Source organism: Heloderma suspectum, chromosome 5, assembly GCF_057233095.1.
Source record: "Heloderma suspectum isolate Gila_16-S chromosome 5, 16-S_ref, whole genome shotgun sequence".
Lineage (NCBI taxonomy): Eukaryota > Metazoa > Chordata > Lepidosauria > Squamata > Helodermatidae > Heloderma > Heloderma suspectum.
The window spans coordinates 137451028-137468158 of NC_139462.1; the positions used below are offsets into that span (position 1 = coordinate 137451028).

The window sequence follows — 17131 nt, forward strand, 5'->3', positions numbered from 1 at the left end:
AAAAGCACATCTCGAAGAGTAAACAGCTTCCATGATCAGAACTGCACTTACAAGCTGTACTGCCTCGTCAGTTTCCTCACACGGGATACTTTAACTTCTTGCTTATCTGACACACTGCTTGTCTGTGTTGTCTCTGGTCGTAAAGGAGCTGGACTTCTAAAAATAACAACAAAAATTGGGACTGTTAGCAGATTAAATAATTTCAGGTTGATTGGTTAAATTTAAATGAATTTACATATTACCAAAATCCCAATATAAAGTGCCTGTTTCAGATATCAAAGGTAGCATAAGCTACCACTCATTCACTGTTGGAAGGACAGGTCACTTATCTGTTGATGTTGGTTTTTTTAAAGATGTTACTATCTATTATACTAACATGCTAGAATCAAAATAACTTCCTAAAATAAACATTATGCCCTTCACCTTCAGCCTGTGATGTCTTAGCTTTTCCTGGAAAGATCTATAAAATAACATTTATTTCCATGGTTGGCTTATGAATTCTACAGCAAGATCATACCAGTGAAAATGAATATAGATTTTCAAAAGAGATAACTTATAATTACTTTGGCTGTTTGTGACTCTGAAGTCTAAAATCACAAAGAGCTAAAGTAATTACAAGTTATTGCTTTGGAAAAAAGAAATCTGTATTCAGCTTTCCTTTCTCAGATCACTACTAATTGAAATGTCAGGAATAATGCTTGACGTACTATGAAACATCTCACCAATCCACTTTACATTTAAAAAAACCTCACCAGCCTACAATTGCTGAATGTTGTATTTTCAGAAATATGAATTTGCAACAACAACAACAACGATTTCTGGGGAGTGCACCCCCACAGCTACAGAATTCAAAAAAAGGAAGATAGTGGACCAGCACAGAGTATCTTAATGATCTGGCAGACAATTTGAAAAATTTGTCATGTCCCGGTGGGAAGGATGGTAATGGGATTGTGTCAGCATGCTTCCGCCTGCTGATATGCTATCTAAAGAAGTTTAGAATGATAGATAACACACTTTTTAATAGCAAAAATCAAATGTTGTGAGAAGGAGGCTTTAGCTGCTAGGCCTCTTCTAATACCATGTAATATTTTCTCTCAGGACTTAGAGCCAGAAACAAAGACAGGATGACTGTAAAACAATTGCACATATTCTATGGAGCACAACTAAGAAATGTAAGAACATCAGAGCAGCCTTGCCGAATCAGAACAAAGACCTGTCTAGTCCCGCATTCTGTTCCCATGGTGGCCAACCAGATGCCCATAGGAAGCCCACAAGCAGGGCACAAGTGCATTCCCACTCATGTTCCCCAGCAACTGCATGCTTCCTCTGATCCTCGAGGCAATACATAACCATCGTGATTTTGGCAGTTTAAAAAAATCTATTGCTTTTCAGCAGTTTTTCAGTACTTAAGAAGAAGAGGAAGAGGAAGAGCACTGATGTAAGACTTCCATGTCAGTTTATTGGACCACATCCAGTCTATTAACTTGCCCAAGCATTGGTTCAGAACATCAACTGCCTCACCTGTGTAGGGTGAAAAGGAGAAGTAGTGCTGGGTGTCAGCCACATATTAATGACACCTCAGTCCAGATAAACCCTTCCAGAGGTTTCATGTAGAATCTACACTGCAGATGTTGAAAGGCACGGGGGATAAAATAGAGCTCTGTGGAACGCCATAGCATAACTGCCATGAGGCACAGTAATAATCCCCTAGCACCTTCTGGAATTGGCCATCCAAGTAGGAGCAGCACCATTGCATTTGAGACCCCCACGTCCCAACAGGATACCATGGTCAATGGTATCAAAAACCACAGACAGGTCCAAGAGGACCAACAGGTTCACACTCTCCTTGTCCTTCTCCTAGCTCAGGTCATCCCACAGAGTGACCAAGTCAGCTTCTGTTCCAAAACCAGGGCTGGAGTTGGATTAAAATGTATCAAGAAAATCGTTTTCATCCAAGAGTGCCCAGGAAGAGAATGCTGGCAACCAGCCTAATGGCAATAATTGTTAGCCAAACTGTGCTTGAAATAGCAGATGCTAAAGTAATTGCTAAGAGCCGCAAGGGCCACATTTAAGCATTTAATTCATTAGCAGAACAATATTCAGGCCATCATAGCAATTAGCAACAATAATGCTATAATATCATACAACACCACACTTTCTAGGAAGTGTCATTTTTAGAATATTGCTCTGCCCATTTCTATGAGTGATAAGAAGTTTCAGCGGGATGGTCTTTTACGCAGGTTTTGTGGGAGAAGACATATGCTTTTTTGGTAATATTTCTTTTAAAATATGCACATACAAACACATGTTGAACATGGGGAAACTAGGCATCAGGGAGCCCGGCAAGCAGACAGAGACTGGGTTTGCACGATCAGGAAGGGAAAATAAGTAACTGTGGCTTGTTTTCCAGCCCCATGCATGCTGTTCGCATGCCACCTAATTACCAATAATTACCCTTGCCAGTCACAGTTTGTTGTGACATCTGAACCTGGTGAAGGTGGGTGGTGGGGGTGGTTTAGAAGCCACCCCAGAACCCATAGCTTGTTTTAGGGTTGCAGGGTGGTTTGTAAAACACCCCAGCCCAGTTCAGACACGACAGGCCATGCTGGGCAAGGGTAATAATGGTAATTAGGTGGTGCGCAATCAGCACGCACAGGGCAGGAAAATAAGCCGTGGTGGCTTATTTTCCCTCCCCAATCATGCAAACCCACCCAGACAGACATTGGCTGGGTTCGCATGATTGGGGAAGGGAATATTTATTTGTTTGTTTGTTTGTTTATTATTTAATGCATTTCAGTAAGCCATTGTAACTTATTTCCCCTCCCCACTTTTGCTGGTCCCATGCCACGCCATTACCGTAATTACTCTCACCGGGTGCAGTTTATCATGTCATCCGAACCTGATGAGAGTGTGCAGTGGGGATGAGTGACAAACCACCGCACAACCCTAGAACAAGCCTCCAGGTTTGGACAACACAACAAACTGTGCCCAGTGGGGGTAATGATGCAGCATCCGACCGGCACACACAGGGCAGGAAAATAAGCTACGATGGCTTATTTTCCTTCCCTGATCATGTGAACCCAGTCAATGCCAATCTTTAAAGCAGCATCGGGTCCACAAAAGAAAACAGCCTTGAAACCCCACTTCAGCCTCCTTTGCTAAGTAGTCAAGTGATGTACATGCATGTGTGAACCCATCCATAATCTAAGATAATAGTAGATAATATGTTTAATCCTTAGTCTGATATCAAGTACTTCTGAATGATACATTTAAGAGGACTGAAAAGTACAGGAGAAGTTTCTATCTCTCTCATTTATCATCCCATCTGCAATATAGAATAATAATACTGACCTATCTTTCAGGGTTGTTGAATAGATTACTGAGATAATGTGTGTGAAGCACTTTGAACAGTATAGAGCACTTTAAAAGTATTGTGTTTAATTAATTTTTACTTTGCCATATTGGAGAGGGTGTTAGACAGACCAGGGAGATCTGGGTTTAAATCTGTGCTCAGCTATGAGATTTACTGAGTGGCTTTGGATTAGTTGCTTACCATCAGCCTAACCTGCCTCACAGGATTGTTGTGAGGACAAAATAGCCCATGCAGGTCTTGCCAATCTTGTTGAAGAAGGGCAAGCCATAAACATGACAAATAAAAAGCTCTATTCTTTATATATTATTATGTATTTGTTAATGCTTTCCCACCACAAACAGTGTTACTGTTGTTGTTGGTAGTAGTAGTAATAGTAGTAGTAACAATAGAAAAAGGAAGGCCGTATCTCAGTGACAAAAACACCTCAGTGCCTCAGCATCTCAGTGACAAAAACACCTCAGTATCTCAGTGACAAAAACACCTCAGTATCTCAGTGACAAAAACACCTCAACATCTGCTGTGTCCTCCTGCCTTCTAGCTCCTGCTGGAACTTCTTTGTATGTAGGACACATATGGAGTTGACGCAGAGACAGATTTTGAGGCTGGGCCATGTAAAGGGTCACTGAGCACAAAGGGAGAGGAGACGAGGCTGCATTTTTTCATCCTCCTCCCTTGCGAATTCTTTTTAAAAAATCAAAATCCAGATATACAAAGCACTTCTTTCAGAATAGCAACTTTCCAATGTGCCAGAACACAAGAAAACTCTTCTAGCATACCAAAGAAATGCAAATGGGGGAAGTTTGGTGTGTATGAAACCCCGTGTTCTCATTCCAAATATTTAAAAAGAAAGAATTCTAGACAACAGGGAAATATAAAATTCATTTTTTAAAACAGAGTAATATTCTCACTGAAAAGGCATAACGACAGTTAAATAAATAACAAAATAGAGGATTTTGTAAAAGCACCCCTGGGTTTTACTCAAAACTCATCCAGAATGCCTTTTAATTAACACAGCTTAAGAAAAATGCCAAGTTCCCCAGTTTACTTATTCAACATATACCTCATGGACCATCAGATGGCTTCCAGGTGATCTTCCACCCAGGCAGGTTACAGGGCTAGACTTGCGTTGCTTCAGCAGTAGCCCCACCATGGGCCTTGGCAACATCCTATGAGCCAGGTATGAGCAGAGCTGATGCATGGCTCCAGGGGATATTGGAGTAGATGGGCATGGCACTTGTCTATGTAAGCCATTATTAGGACCAGTTTAGAACACTCACCTGGCCAACTGCAGTCTTTGCATTGTGGATGAGAGAGAGAGAAGAATGCAGGCCTCTCACTCCCCTGCACACATAATGCAACAGCCCAATTTGGCCCATTACAGGCAATTCTTTCATCATCTTTAGGGAGGTACATACCACAATTTGGGCCAAAGTTTGGATTGCCTGGGTCACACTATTACTATCTCGTGCAGTGTGTGTGTGTGTGTGTGTGTGTGTATGAGAGTGAGAGACAGACAGGAGTTCCTCCACCATACAGGGGAAATCCATGACATTTGCTTCTCCAACTCCAGCATCTACAGCAGTCTGAAAGCCTCCTCCTCTCTCAAATGACACTGCCTTTTCTTCTTTTCTGCCCTTTATGCCCAGAGCTCCTTCCCACAAAAACCGGTATTTACTTATTTATTTATTTAAAACATTTGTATCCCGCCCTATATCATTAAGATCTCAGGGCGGCGTACAGATGAAATCAATTTAAACAGTATGAAACAATAAATTATGTAAACAGCTTAAAACATATTAAACCATTAAACAAGCTAATTCCAATGAGCTTGACACTGCCTCTCGCTTTTCTTTCAGATCCCTCCTCAAAACTCACCTTTACTTTCTTAAACTCACCTTTACTTTCTTCCTGTGGCACTACCACTTAGACCTACTGAAACTATGCCTCAATATACAGAACTGAAAAGAATGCAAATTCTTCTCCGATTTAACCTCAACCTCATCTTCCTACCCTCCCTTCTGTGTCAATTTTTAGAATGGAAGCTTCTCAGGTCAGGGATCATTTTTGCTGTGACACTGTAAAAGGTCATGCACATCGATGGCATTATATAAAACAGCAGCAGCAACAACACATTAACTGTAAGACATCCATGGCCAGGTGAGCAGGTGAATTGACTCCTGGTTTCTCCCTGCCTGATAGTTGAAGCTTGGAATTAATGCAACAGAACACACAACCATGAGCAAACATTCTCACTGAAAATGTATTCAGCAGCATGGTCATGTTTGAGGTAGTAATCAGGATACATAAAAATATTTTAAGGAACATTTAGGAAATATGGTCTATATAATGGACTAGAGATAAAATCCTGTCCTAAATTTTAAATCAAATTCAAGTATTCATTTCCATCCAGCAAAATTATAATTCTCGCAACACTGTAAACGTTTACCCCAATTTGACCATATGCAACGTGTTTCGCTTACCATTCATTCTGTTCCCATACTTGCCTCTCTTCCCTGCCACCCAAATTTGACTGTGTTTAAAAATTAAAATAAATCTAAGTAAAGGTTCAGCTTTAATCAAGAACCAAATGGAGGGAATTATATATGAGCAGAAATGGTTTTGCTATGATCTTCTTCCATCCTTCTTGGGGAGTAAATCTCATTCCTGCTGAGCTTAACGCAGACGTGGGGAACCTCCTTCTGCCTGAGGTCCGGATTCAATTTTAGAGAAGCGCTCAGGGGCCACGTTCCAGTGGTGGGCAGGCCAAACTACCCTAAATACCAGTGTATGGAAGCATAAAGCACTTACTGCTAGCAACGAAGCCTTAGGAGGGACATTTCATCCTTTTATAATGGGGGGGGGGTGCATGAAAACTGGAAAACCACAAAATGATTGGTGATTGGGGGAAAGAGGGCAGGGCTAGCAGAAGGGGGCGCAGCCTTCTGGGGAACCCCAGAGAGCCTGATTTGACTGAGGTTCCGCACTCCTGACTTGACATTTACTCTAGAACAAGCCCATGGAGGGCTTTTCTCTGCTACTCTTCATGAAAAAGGGACTGTGGCTCAGTTCACAGATTTCCCTTCAAATGAGGGGATGCTAGTACAGAAGTCCTCCTCTGCTTATCTGTGATTCTTAAGAAAGGAGGGCTGGCTTCCATCAATGGTCCAAAGTATCTCGAAGGGGCAGGGGAGATTTCCCCCAAAGAACAGCAGGAGGAGGAAACTGCTTCCGCCTCCCCACGCCTACTCAGCAGCTACAAATGTCTGGCAATTCTTTGTGTGCACCATCTCCCTTCACCTGTTCAGATGAGATCAGCTGCTGCTAGAGCACACAAATGAACTGCTGCTTTAAAGAAGCCAGCTGCAGCAGCTGCTATGTGGATTGGGGGCAGGGGCAGCTTGTGCTACTCTCTTCTCGGAAAGGGTGAGCTGAGGTCATGGTAAGCTAGTCCTTGAAGCTTCTGTGGCCCCCACTGGTGCTTCCGATGGCTATTAAAATGGAGCCCCCTCCATTCCTTGGCATTCCAAGCAGATAAGGGAGGACTCCCATCCATGTGTCCCCTCATTAGAAAGAAGAATAGGAGAAGTGAGGCATTAAACAGCTCATTGTTAGCTCTGTTTATTCCAAATTACATCCGGCTAAATGTTATACACACCACATGGCATCTCTGCCTGTTGAGAATTCTGAAATCTGCCACACTAAGTAGCTCTCGTGTGTGCGTGCACGCACGTGTGTGTGCTAGAGAGAGAGAGAGAGAGAGAGAGAGAGAGAGAGAGATTTTTGTCCCCTCCAGCTTACTCAGCCTCTGAGTGTAGGAGGCTTCAGAGTTCTCAGCCAGGGGTTGCGTTCTTCTACCATGTAGCCAGGCCCTGAGAGGAGAGAGCTGTGCAAATAAGCCACCCTTCCCCAATTCCGAGCCATTATGGGAGATGTACTCTAACACATCTGGAGGGTGCCAGGTTGGGGAAGGATGAAACAAGCTGTTATTACCAACATCTGTCATGGAATGTAATGGAATACAAAATAACAGCAATAGCCATGATTCCTTTACAGTTAACACCTGCAAATATCAATGGTCCATCCAGTTTCATAGCCAGCCATGTTTTGGGATCTCTAATCTCTTATTTTATACCAGGTGTTGAGAAAGGGGGAAGCAGCAAGAGAGATGCCTGCCATTCCTTTCCTTCTTTAAAGCCCAGGGCAACGAGATAGAAAGAACCCCCAGTGCCTCCACCCTCGAAGCCAACCATGCATGCCAGATAGGGTGGGTACTTACGCATTGACATAGAAGTAGAAATGCATTGCCAAAATATAGGACAAAAGAGGACACTGGTTGGCGGAAGATTTGCAGATTTTAATTTTAAATGTATAGTGGCAAATGTAGAAATAATTACTATAATTTGAGTAGAGATACAATACTCCCCATAATAGGAAAGACTGTAACCAGGTGACCTCAGTCTTGGGTCCTGGTGCTAACTGTTGACAGGCAACTTCAAGGGCCTTCCTCTCCCTTCTTATAGTTTTGTTTAACCTTTAAACGAGACGTGGGGCTGGACACCTTCAAATAGAGGACTGTCTTCTGTAAAGTAGGCTACTTGGCCACCCTAATGCCAGAAGATTCGGTGACAGGACAGAATCCTGTCTCATTGCATTTTGGAGGAGTGAGTAGCAGAATTAATCTCTCTTCCTGATTCTGCCTTCTCCAAAAGCCTAGTATGAGTGAGAGATCAACACACACACACACACACACATCAAGTTCTCTATGGATGTACCGTTATGGGTCTTGGGAAGGGTGGGAGGGTGGATCTCATGCCTGGCATAGTGAAAGATCCCTGTCCTTCTGAGTTCTCTCATTTGTAGTGTGTGTGTGCGAGCGTGTGCACGCGCATGCTCGCACACAATGCAAGGATCTGTGTGCCAAGTATCCAGGGCATGGGTGGTTGCCAATGTAACTGATTTGTGGAGCCCTGGCAAGTATGTACTACATTCCTTGAATATTTCAGTAACATCTGTTCATAATCTCTCAACCCTACAAATAAGGAGCAACAGACCTCACATTAGAGTCCTGCAGGCTGGAAGTCTTGGTAGGGTTTACCAGGGAAGTATCTTCTTTTTCAACCTGTTGAAAGAACACCAGTAATTTAGCACAGTGTAGAGGCAGCTGCGAGTTGAGGTGATGGTAGGCCAGATCCTGACACCTCTTTGGCCTCCACTGACAGTCCTGATGGTTTTTAAAATGGAACCCCCTCCCTTCACTGGACAGGGGAGGACTCCTATCCACGCTTCTTCAGCTGGAAGCCCTACTGTCTGCAACGGGGCTTGCTCTCCAGTATGCTTTTTGAGGCAGCAGCCGGAATAATGAGGCACGACAGTTTTTGGTATGCTGGTATAACAAGAACCAAGATGTTTATTAGCATGTTGCCATATATACATACTTGCAAGAATACCTGTGGTTTAGTAATGCCTTTAACATTTACTGATGATATTGCGCGTTAGAAATATTGCATTATGTCATTTCCAGCTCAATAATGAAAGGCCCAATTAGAATAATGGGGATACCCTTAATTCTCCATTCTGCCAATATATAGCCATTCACAAAACAATCCACTTCTGTTCCTAATCTCTGACCCAGTTCATATTTGTACGAATGCAGTTGTTCTATGTGACCCTCTCAGGAGCGCACAGTGGCTGCTTAAGGACCAACAGCATGTGTGTGGGAGCCATTTGTGAGAACCAGTGCCTCAACACAGAGGAGCTGTCTGTGCTGCTGCCATGACTGGTGTGGCTGTTGTTTCCTCGAGGAAGGGGTAACAGAATCACACAGAAGTCACCAATATCAATGCAATCTTTTATGACTGCTTTGCCTCAGTAGCTCACAGCTGGAGCAAGTGCTCATACCACCAAATTGTACTGACTATGAGAGAAAGTTATTTGCCTTCACCTGCAAAGTATCTTTGTACCATGGATGCTGTATGCTTCCTTATGGCCATTCTAGTCAAACAAATTCAGTCCATCTCAGTCTTATCATACTTCCAGGCTTCCTACATTAGTAAGATTTTAACTGGGGCCGGCCCTACCATTAAGCAGAGTGAAGCAGTTGGCTCAGGTGTTAGATGCTGGGTGGAGGCAGCAAGTGTTGGAGGAGAGACCTGTGTGCCATGTGGCCTGATGTGTGCCTCCTGAGTTAGCCTGCTGCCTTCAGGGGCAGGAGAAGATGCTGCCTCATCATCAGTGTTGAAGACAGATCCATCTGCTCGTTCAGTTGGGTTTTGTACATGAAATGGGAGGCGGAGCCATCCTGTCCTTTGCCTCAGGCAGCCAAATGTCTTGGGCTACTCTGATTGTAACTTTTTCCAGTATAAATAAACTGAATTAAATCCTATTGTTATGAACAATTAGATTTCTGATGTAATAGTGATAGCGGTGGGAGTTGAAACTCTCATAACAATATCTTCCGAGTTAATTTGAGGGGGGGGGATATGAATGCTGAGGAGCTGAATTTATTGCTCATCTGAGTAGGTGACTAATAGCAAAGTTCTCAGCACTGCAAAGCATTGTGTGCAAAAACACAGTGACAGTGGGGGAAGGGCACAATACTACTCAACTGTAGAGTCATTGTTAATGGAATGTAATTAGCTGGCTTGTTGGCCAAAAGTTGTCTGTTCATAATGCTCACTGTTGTCATGAGCCTGGATCAATTTATTACGAATTCGCTATTGCTTTTGGAATTGATTGTGAGCCTTGGAGCATGCGTAGTCTGCCCCATTTCTGCACATGTGCTGAGTTGGTTGGTTTAACCTTTGAATGATCCAGTGCATCCTCCACTCCTCATCTATGCTGCCACAGCTGTAGCACTCTATAGGTCCATCTTCCTCTCTCCTCCATATACTGGCAATTGGTGATGCAAAGTAAGCATCTCATCACACGATTCCAAACTACATCTCCCAAGATGCACTTTGATATTGGGCATGCACAAAAACTAATATACGCGGAATGAGATCTTGTATTAAAGCAGAACTCTCGCCCAAGCTCACATGGAAGAATTCATTACTTTCAAAGGAAATAACAAATTAACTTGGGGTAAGTTCACCCATCACTTGTCCCTGTTCTTATTTCTGTATCTCCTGTGGTGAGATTATCAGAGTAATTGGCTTTTTTACAATATGTACAAATCTTCACTAAGAAATCATCAAACATGCATCTCTTCCCATTTTACACTCATATGGCCTGTGTGTGAATGGCCATTCCTGGTGTCTATGCATCCATTATTATTTCCCAACAATATTTTACAATCACACCTGCATGGATAGACATTGCACAGGATTTGGACCTGGGTTCAGATGTTATGGACCTCATTCTCTAAACCATGGGCTCAGGAACATCTGGGGTCATATGCTCCCTCCTCTTCTCTCACATGGTTTCTCTCATCCACGTCACTATTTTTGCTGACTTATGCTTTGTTTAAATACTTTGACCTCTTTGAGGCTATAATACAACTGAATAGGCCAGAGGCCTAGCTCCAGTGCTGCTGTGGGCCCTGCGGTTTGGGAATCAGCATCTGATTCAGACTTAGAGCAGAATGATTTAGAACCCAGTCCAGTCATGCGAAGCTCAGGGTCTGATAGCTTGGCTCTGCCTGGCTTCCCATCTGATTGCAGTATGAAGCAGGGTGGTACTCCCAAAGGTTGAAGAGCCTTTGCTGAGAACAATGTCTTACTTGCTTGGAATAGGCTTTTGCCTGGAGTTATTGTGAACTCTGGTTTGCCTTGAATCTTGTATTGCTAAGACTCTGACTTGCAATATACTGTTGGGACTCTGACTCTGCAGGAATTCCAGCCTTGGGACTGTCTCTTCAACCAAGCAATGTGCCAACAGCCTTTTGCCTATGATATCTGATTTACTGGGGATTAGAAACACTGTAAGCTCTGCCATGAAACTATGGAAAGTTGATCTGTGTAACCTGATCTACTGTGATAAACAGCTTCACTGTTATCAATGATCTGTGTCAATTTGCCAGAGAACATTAGAAAGCTGGGACTGACACTTAAACAGTTGTGGTTGCCTTGGTTATGGTGGCTTATGAAGGGAGACTTCAGGCTGTTTAAAAAACCTAGGAGAAGTAACCTTTGTTTCGATTGGTCAGGTGGGTCAACAAAGATGATTGGCAGTTAGAGGTCCCATAAGGAACATGATTGGCTGGGATATTTTTTAATTATTGTTTAAAAGGCAGGAAGCGATCTGAGACTGTTAGGGACAGTTAGAGAATAGGTGACAGGAGCTGGAGTTACTAGTGGTGAGCTGAAGGGACCAGTGCTCAGAGAAAGCCAGTCTGAGAGAACTCTTCTGGAGGGAGAACTGGAAGCTGGAGCTGGTGGCTATGGAGAGCAGGAGGCTGGGCTGTGATGTTGTGCTAATACTTCAGGCACACAGCAGAGTCCAACACCAGGGGGATTCAATCACAGGTCTGACCAGAGGGAGCTTCAGCAAGTCATCCCTGATACAGTATCATCATCCCAAAAGCCAGAGGCAATGGGAAGGGCCGAAGGCAGAGGAAGACTGCTGCACAGCAGCCATTCCTGGTTGTGAGATGGAATTTAGGGGAATTGGATCTGGGGGGAAAGCTACTGAGAGCTTATCAGCAGGGAAGACTCTCTTTTAGGTATGATAACCAAGGATATTTAATTTAAGTACGTTAAAACATTCCCATCCTATTATTTGAATAATAATCTATCCCCTTGTGCATATTAATCCCTTAATAAACCTCTTAGTTTTGTTCATCCTTTATTAGCTTTTATTGTTGTTTTCATTGCTATTTTACTGTGTTTATGTTTTTATAATTTTTAATATTTTAACTGTCTTTATGTATTTCATTGCTGTAAGCCGCCTTGGGAGAGCTTCTGCCCTGAAAGGCGGCCAAGAAATTTTAAAGAAAGAAAGATACATTATCTCTAGTGGTGGTGTCAGTCCCATGCCTATGCCTTCGCTACCAGGCTACTGAGGTATATAAGATACAAAGGGTTTATTTTGTTGGCAGCGGTTTTATGATTAAAGTTTTTTATACTTGAGATGGCCTTGTGGCAAGGAGTTCCATGGGCCCCAATTTTAAAGTATTTGAATAGGGGATATTGGCCAAAACCCTACATGGTTTTGTCACACTGATCTAACCCGTTTTCTGTGATATTCAAATTGGTAGACTATGGGTAGCTTTTTACTTCAAAACCATAATTTAAAACCATGATCTGAAGTAGGCTTGCAGGCTATACTTTGGAGGGATCTCTAACAATAATGAGCCAGTTCATATGTCATGGCAAACCATGGTTGGAGAAAACTAGGAAGTGGAGGAGGGAAGTGGAGTGAGAGGGTGTTTTCAAAGGCAGCTGACATCGTTACACCCACTGCAGCCACCCTGGAGATTGAGCTGGTATAGTAGTTGGTGTTCATGGAAGCCCACCTTCCCCACCTTGCCTTCCCCATGCTGAACACCTCTGAGCGAGCACCACCCTCACTCTGCTGCTGACGCTTGCCGCCCTTGCATCACCTTCCTCTACGTTGCTACATTTTTCGGTTTGACTGCACTTTGAAAGCTGCGCCTCTCCAGTGGCGTGCCTCGTCTCTAATAATGCAGGGGCTGTGCTCGCCTGGCAAGGGTGTTTCTTACTCCAGTTAGCTGCCTGCCTGCATAGTGCCAGGCTGAAGTGGACTTGCCGAGCATCACACTCAGTGCGTGCCAACTCACAGGCCGAAGGCACCCGTGCATCGGGCCCTCGCTCTGCCTCAGACTGCCTGCTGCTGCCTGCCGCCCCCTCGGCTACTCTGACGGTGCAGTAGTGGAACTCTAGCTTAGAAAACCCTCCTTCCTGTCCACGTGTGGTGCCTGTGCTAAGACCGGGACAGTGCCCACCAGGTAAAGGTGTCTCCTCCTTCAGTCTTTCAGCTGGCTATCTGTCTGCCTCTCTCTGCCTGCCTGGTGTCAGGAGGACGTAATGGAGCACGGTGGGTGTCGTGCTCAGTGCGTGCCAATTCACAGGCTGAAGGCATCTGCGTGCCTGGCACGTATTGCTGCCCTCCTTGTCTGCCCACTTCGCCGCAGTAACTTGGCTCTCTCGCACCTTTTGCCACTCTAGCATGGTGCCCCTGCGCTGATACAGATTTGGGCAAGGGTGTTTTCTTACTGCACTTAGCTACCTGCCTGCCTGCCTGCCCCTCTCTCTCTGCCTGCCTGCCTAGTGCCAGGATGAAGTAGCAGGGCTTGGTGGGTGTGCTGCTGGACACGCCAACTTATGGGCCTATATGGCAGGGGTGGGGGACAGTTTAGACCCCAGGGCCAGAGAGCTGTGTGGCTCACCCACCCACCGACCCCCGGGGAGGCCAGATTATGTCGGGGGGAAGCCCCACCCTCCTGAAGCCCCCCCCCATCCCCTGAAGCCTCACCCCCCGCCATCCTGGGCAGGGAGGGTTCTCCATGCAGAGGGAGAGAGAGGAGCGACTGGTCCATGCCTCTCTCTGCATGGAGAATTCAAATTCTGTGCAGAGAGAGGCAGGCTCCCCCCTTGTGTTCCCTGTGTGGGAACATAGTGGAGAAGCAAGGCTGAGCTGGCTCAGTCCCCTTCCCACCTCTCTCCCTTCTGAGGGGAGGGGCTTCAGCGAGGGGGAGAGGGCTCACCTGAGAGCCCACAGGCTGGATGGGCTGGCCTGGTGGGCCTAATGGCCCTGGGCCAAAGGTTCCCTATCCCTGCTGTATGGCATCCTTGCACCTGGCACTCAAGGCTGCCAGCCTCACTCTCTGCCACTGCCACCAACTCCCGGCCAGAAGTTCTTGGACTACAGTTCCCATCACCTTACCATTGGCCATGCTGCCTGGGGCTGATGGGAGTTGGAGTCCAACAATGCCTGGAGGGTCACAGGTTCCTCCCCCTGCTGTATGCACTTACTTGGGAGGAAGCCCTATTGAACTGAATAGGACTTACTTCCGGGTAAACATGTGTAAGATTGGGCTGTAATACGGAGTTAGCCTACTCTGAATAAAAGGATTTTAAGTATGGAAACAATTTCATATTCTTGCAGCTTTTCACTCCTCTAAAAAAAAATCAAATGAGAAGTCTCATGCAAGTGGCGAGATTAGATGTAGCTTTCCATTTTTGTAGCTCCCTGGTGATTAATTATGTGGAAACTGTGATATGCAGTCTGGCAGCTACAAAGTCAAGGGCCCCTACAGTACAACTGAAGAGTCTGTGGAGAAATATTGCTGGTTTGCTACAGTAAACCCATACAGCCACTGCGAGCTACATTTTCCTGACATGTATGGGTTTTATCACCTCTGTCACTTGCCGAGTAACATACGTGTACGTGTGATCATTTTGGTCTCCTTCTCCACCCCTTGCTGCTAACTAACAAGCCATACTGCATGAACATCTTCCCCCTCTCATTGCTGACAACATAGGCCCACATTTCTTTCTATGCTTCAGTTGCTATGCCAAAAGGTTGTTTAGTGTGTTTACCCACTAGACAGCTGCAGCTCCATTTCCAAGCGGAGGCTGAAAGTAACTCACTAGAGGAAAGTGCAAACCTACCAGAGGGTAAGGGCAGCCTGCACCTACCATAATGCAGGAACAAAAGGCAATAGTTCTGAGATAAAACTAACGTGCCTGAGGTAATTGTGGCGAAAGCGATGTGCACACACCTTAGATTAATTTAATTCCTATTTGGTTTTTGTTGCTCCAGAAATTACAGTAAAAAAGCTGAACCCCGAAGCGTATTGTGTAGCTAAGATATTGTTCAACAAACTGTGGCTTGCTCGTAACTTCTTCCATGCTCTCAACATTTTGGTTCCTCCCTTTTGCCTCCCTCCCACGACCAAGCACTTCCCCATTTCTACTGCTTCTTCCTTTCCTCTCTGTTTATTGCTAAAATATTTGTCCATGCTCTGAATCTTTTCATTAGGAGCTCTTCACCGCCAGCCACATCTACCACATTTCTTTTCATGAAATTCAGAACACCTGTGATAAAGGAAGAAAATCCTCCACCTCTTCCCTTGAGGTCAAATTTAAACGTGAGGCCAGCCACTTGACCCCACTAATATGTTTGGGATTATTATTTTTTACACACTTAGTGTTACATTTAAGCCCAGCCTTGAACTCTGCAGTGGCTCTATATCACTCCAAGCCCAAGCTGCTTTTTCTTTACTGAAGCCCTCTCCTCTTCAGCTGTCAACCAACTACAGGATTTTCATTGATGAATCATTTCACTTTTAACCAGTTGATTCATTCATCAATTTGCATTCATACATTTGCATATTAATACAATTCTCAGAATATACTCGTTTTTGAGATATGGAAGGAAGTGTGATAATTTAACGAACAAAAGCTACTTTGGTTTTTCAACCAGCTATGACTATATAACTCATTTACTATTGAGGGACAATCCGTCTTGATTATTCTCTCTCTCTCTCTCTCTCTCTCATATTACAGCAACACATGGCAACTACAAAGTAGCTCAAAAGCTAAACGACTGCACCAATAATTCACAGCCCAGCTGATTAAAAATTTTCCTTGCCAATTAAAATGTGTTCCATCAGCTAGATTGGTTGATTAAACTAACACTGGGGTCCAAAGTACAAGGGACAAAGTACAAAGCAAATATAATGTTTATGACATACGGAGCACATTTACTGAATTTTCAAATTGAAATAAAGAAGTGCTATATCACCCCATGACTCGTGGGACGCTATGGAAAAATATTTTGGGTTACAAAATATACAAGATCAAGATCATACGGAGAATATTTGTAATCTGTTAACTACTACTCGCAAATTAACTGTGATTAAGTATTAATTGTTTTATAGTTGGAAAATGAATTGTCCTTTGTAATTGTTATATTTATTAAAATAAAGAATTTAAAGAGCTAACACTGGGGTCCTTAATGCGGTCCCCCTCAGGGCCACTGCACCCATGGAGATGTCCCAATATTTTCTGGTTTGTTTGGTTTTTTTACATTTTGGAATGTGGGGAGCGCAGCAGTAGTTGCACATTTGAGGCTGGACAGTTGAAAAGGGGAGCAAGCGATCATAAGCTCCACTTCTATTTCCTGTGTGGGACAGGAAATGTAGAAGGTGAATTGCTGTTTCTGCCAAGGTGGAGACTGTGAAGGGGCAGAGAGCCTGGAGTGAGGGGAAAAGACTGGCTGCAGCAGTGGGGGGATGACCTAGCATTTGCTGGGGCCCAAAAGTGGCAAAGGGCCCACCACCCAAACATTGCTATTTTCACTCTGACTGAGAAGGTCAGAGGTCATGTAAGAGCATTATCCATCTTCAAGGGGGCCCACTGAGGCTGCCTTGCCCAGGGGCCACCAAAATTCCAGAATCAGCACTAATGTTGGGCACTTCCATAATCTGTACAACTGTACTGGAGAAAATGCCTCCCCACCTCAGAATCCATAAATGCACCATCCCTCATCCAAGGTATTTCAGTGTTTGGGAGAAACGTATCTTTGCCCCATAGGGTTTAATGGGATCAAGCCATTCTAGAACTGACCTACTTCTAATCCTATATGGTGCCAAGGCAATTTACCTTTCATCTTAAATCTGTATCAGAAAATGAGAGATAATTACATCAGTTACAGAGTCAAACCCCTGGGGGAATCCAACCTGGCCCATCCATCAGCCAGCGAAGGAGTCATAGCAGGAAGCACACTTCCCCATCCCTTCCAGAAAAAGCACTCAACTCCAGCTGACAGTTGCCCTGGGACTACAGAAGGAAGGGG

At 44.3% G+C, this 17131-nt stretch overlaps 1 protein-coding gene across 1 annotated transcript in view; it reads right to left on the bottom strand.

Moving 5' to 3' along the window:
* EPB41L4B (erythrocyte membrane protein band 4.1 like 4B) overlaps window positions 1-17131 on the bottom strand; it is a 143210-nt gene that overhangs the window by 37365 nt on the left and 88714 nt on the right. Inside the window, exons 19-20 of the mRNA XM_084857550.1 lie at window positions 8425-8492; window positions 52-156 (exon numbers count right to left, since the gene is read on the bottom strand). Of these exons, the coding sequence (XP_084713676.1) occupies window positions 52-156; window positions 8425-8492 (173 nt within the window). The remainder of the gene's footprint in view (window positions 1-51; window positions 157-8424; window positions 8493-17131) is intronic.